Below are 2,640 nucleotides of genomic sequence, written 5' to 3'. Positions count from 1 at the left end.
TGTTTCAGACACGATACATCCTGTAGGTGATATGGCAATACGAAAAGCAACGCATTTTTTATTTTATTCTTCTTAACTAAGAGAGATTCCAGTATATCAAAATGCATACATTAAAAATAATGATTATAGAGAAAAGTATTGTAGTACCATCATCACCTATGCAGCAACCAAGGCAGCACCAACACAACAGAGCAGCAAACAGCAAATTGATTTCCTTCAAACGGAGTCGAAGGCCTGGAAATAAAAAGAAATAAATATATGTATATATGTATATATATATATATATATATATATATATATATATATATATATATATATATATATATATATATATATATATTGCTGCTAAGTATATGTAGAGGATTTCGGTAGAATGTACAACATATCTATTATTTTTTTAAATATTATTTAATGCGCATTTGTTTTCTGTGTATATACATGTGTATATATACATATATGGGGCCGCGGTGGCCGAATGGTTAGAGCGTCGGACTCAAGACTGTCACGACGGCAATCTGAGTTCGAGGGTTCGAGTCACCGACCGCCGCGTTGTTTCCCTTGGGCAAGGAACTTCACCTCTATTGCCTGCCTAGCCACTGGGGGACCAAGTCAGCCCAAGTCAGTGCCGGGTAAATAGAAATGGTGACTCGGAAAAAAAAAAAAAAAAAACACCGGGCGGAAGGCAATGGCAAACCACCGCTCCAAATTGCTAAGAAAAAATCATGGAAGCCCATGATCGTCAAGGCCGCGGTGGCCGAATGGTTAGAGCGTCGGACTCAAGACTGTCACGACGGCAATCTGAGTTCGAGGGTTCGAGTCACCGACCGCCGCGTTGTTTCCCTTGGGCAAGGAACTTCACCTCGATTGCCTGCCTAGCCACTGGGTGGCCAAGCCAGCTCAAGTCAGTGCTGGTCCCAAGCCCGGATAAAATAAGAGAGAATGATTACCTAAAAAGGTAACACTGGCACTCTCCGTGGAAAGGAACTGGGGACCCTACCACGTACTCACTCCAAGAGCATCACAACGTGAAAACTGCAATTGAGTATCATGCTGTGACCACGGCGGCTCAGACATGAACCTACCGTTAAATGATGATGATATACATATATATACATACATATATATGAAATGATTCGTAACGAATTGTAATGCTGTACCAAAAAAGTATCCCCCTTGCTTCTGCGCGTGCGCGGTGGTAGGCTACTACTACAATCCCTTGCATGGGGTAGTAAACCCACTTAGCCTTAACTGCCTACACATGCTCGTGAGTTTTTTATTTATTTATTTATTTATTTTCTTTTCTTTTCTGGGCGCTCTGGTCATTGTACACATAAACCTAAAATAAAAGAATAAACAAACAACGAAAGAAAAAAAAAACATTACAGTACAAGGCAATCTTGGGTCGGTAGAAAGTGCATGGTGATAAGTCCCCCCCCCTCCTCCTCTTTACTTAACACCTGGATTCGTTCTCCTATAATTGACACCAAAAAATCCCTCCTTTTGACTTTATCTTCACCTAGCCACAGGGAAGATCACCTTTCACTGGAAACCTGCCAGCGACGCAGTCATAGCAGGAAATAAGTGTGAACATAGCGTTCACACTTATTTCTTGCTATGACTATTCAATGGTAGAAGTTATCCTCACAAGCCTGCGCAAGGACCCGGCTAAAGAAAGGACAAAAGGGGACGGAAGCTCATTAGCTTAGAATGTTATGCCAAAGAACACCAAAGAACATAATCCTGCTTGAAGTTCTCGAATTCATAACGTTATGATGTGAAATGATTGTGAATAGCGGTAAGCCCCCCCCCCCCCACACACACACACACGACCTTTACGATCGTCTCCCGCATTCCTGCTTTTCTAGTAGAATTGTTATCTTACCCGTTTTATTTTAGTCAACTATGAAAATATAATATACGACAATGGTCTGTTCACTTCATTGTGGACTTCGAGCCTAGGAACGTTTAAAACAAGGCTGCTCACTGGTCAGTCGAACTCTGAAAATCGACGTAAATTTACAGTTTTTTATATTTTTACTGATATATATTTGTGTATATTCCTCAGCCTATGTGTATATTTTAGATATATAAATATTTCCTTAATTAATTAAGTAAAAATTCTCACAATATTTTTTAATGAAAATCAAAGTTGACTATAAAGTGATGAGCGATATTCAAAGTAATCAAGTATTTGCAATCAACATGATTAATAAGATATCAAAATGCAACATGCCAGCTTTACAAAATCGTTGTGTAAATGTTTGGTAACTGACGGTTTTCTTTATTCTGTACGGAATTTGTATTTGTCTTTCCTTTTGTAAATAATTTGTGTTTATGTATTGTCTGTACTACTCACTGAAATATTTATAATGTGCATATTCCAAAATACTAAAAATGTCAAAGTAATCTTCCTCACATTAACGTTTTTTTTTTTTTTTTTTTGTGGGGGGGGGGGTATTCAGAATTCAGAGGCTTAGTAATGTTGGAAGAAGACTTGCCAATGATGTCTTGGCAATAGGAAATACTTTCGAAGATTACTGCAGTGGCAGAGGTAGAGTTTGTTGGCAGGACGATGCAGCCCTCTTGCAATAAACCAAATTGTTTTTTGATATGGTGTCAGTTTTGTTTCCATGTAGTTTC

At 38.7% G+C, this 2,640-nt stretch overlaps 1 protein-coding gene across 1 annotated transcript in view; it reads right to left on the bottom strand.

The window, feature by feature from the left end:
- Positions 1-1,591, bottom strand: part of LOC119577863 — a 3,550-nt gene extending 1,959 nt beyond the window's left edge. The window contains exons 1-3 of the mRNA XM_037925474.1: positions 1,537-1,591; positions 148-234; positions 1-20 (exon numbers count right to left, since the gene is read on the bottom strand). The exon at positions 1-20 is cut by the window's left edge and continues 198 nt beyond it. Of these exons, the coding sequence (XP_037781402.1) occupies positions 1-20; positions 148-234; positions 1,537-1,591 (162 nt within the window). The remainder of the gene's footprint in view (positions 21-147; positions 235-1,536) is intronic.
- Positions 1,592-2,640: the final 1,049 nt, after the last annotated feature.

This window comes from Penaeus monodon, chromosome 2, assembly GCF_015228065.2.
Source record: "Penaeus monodon isolate SGIC_2016 chromosome 2, NSTDA_Pmon_1, whole genome shotgun sequence".
Classification (NCBI taxonomy): Eukaryota; Metazoa; Arthropoda; class Malacostraca; order Decapoda; family Penaeidae; genus Penaeus; species Penaeus monodon.
This window is presented reverse-complemented; position numbering and strand designations above follow the sequence as displayed.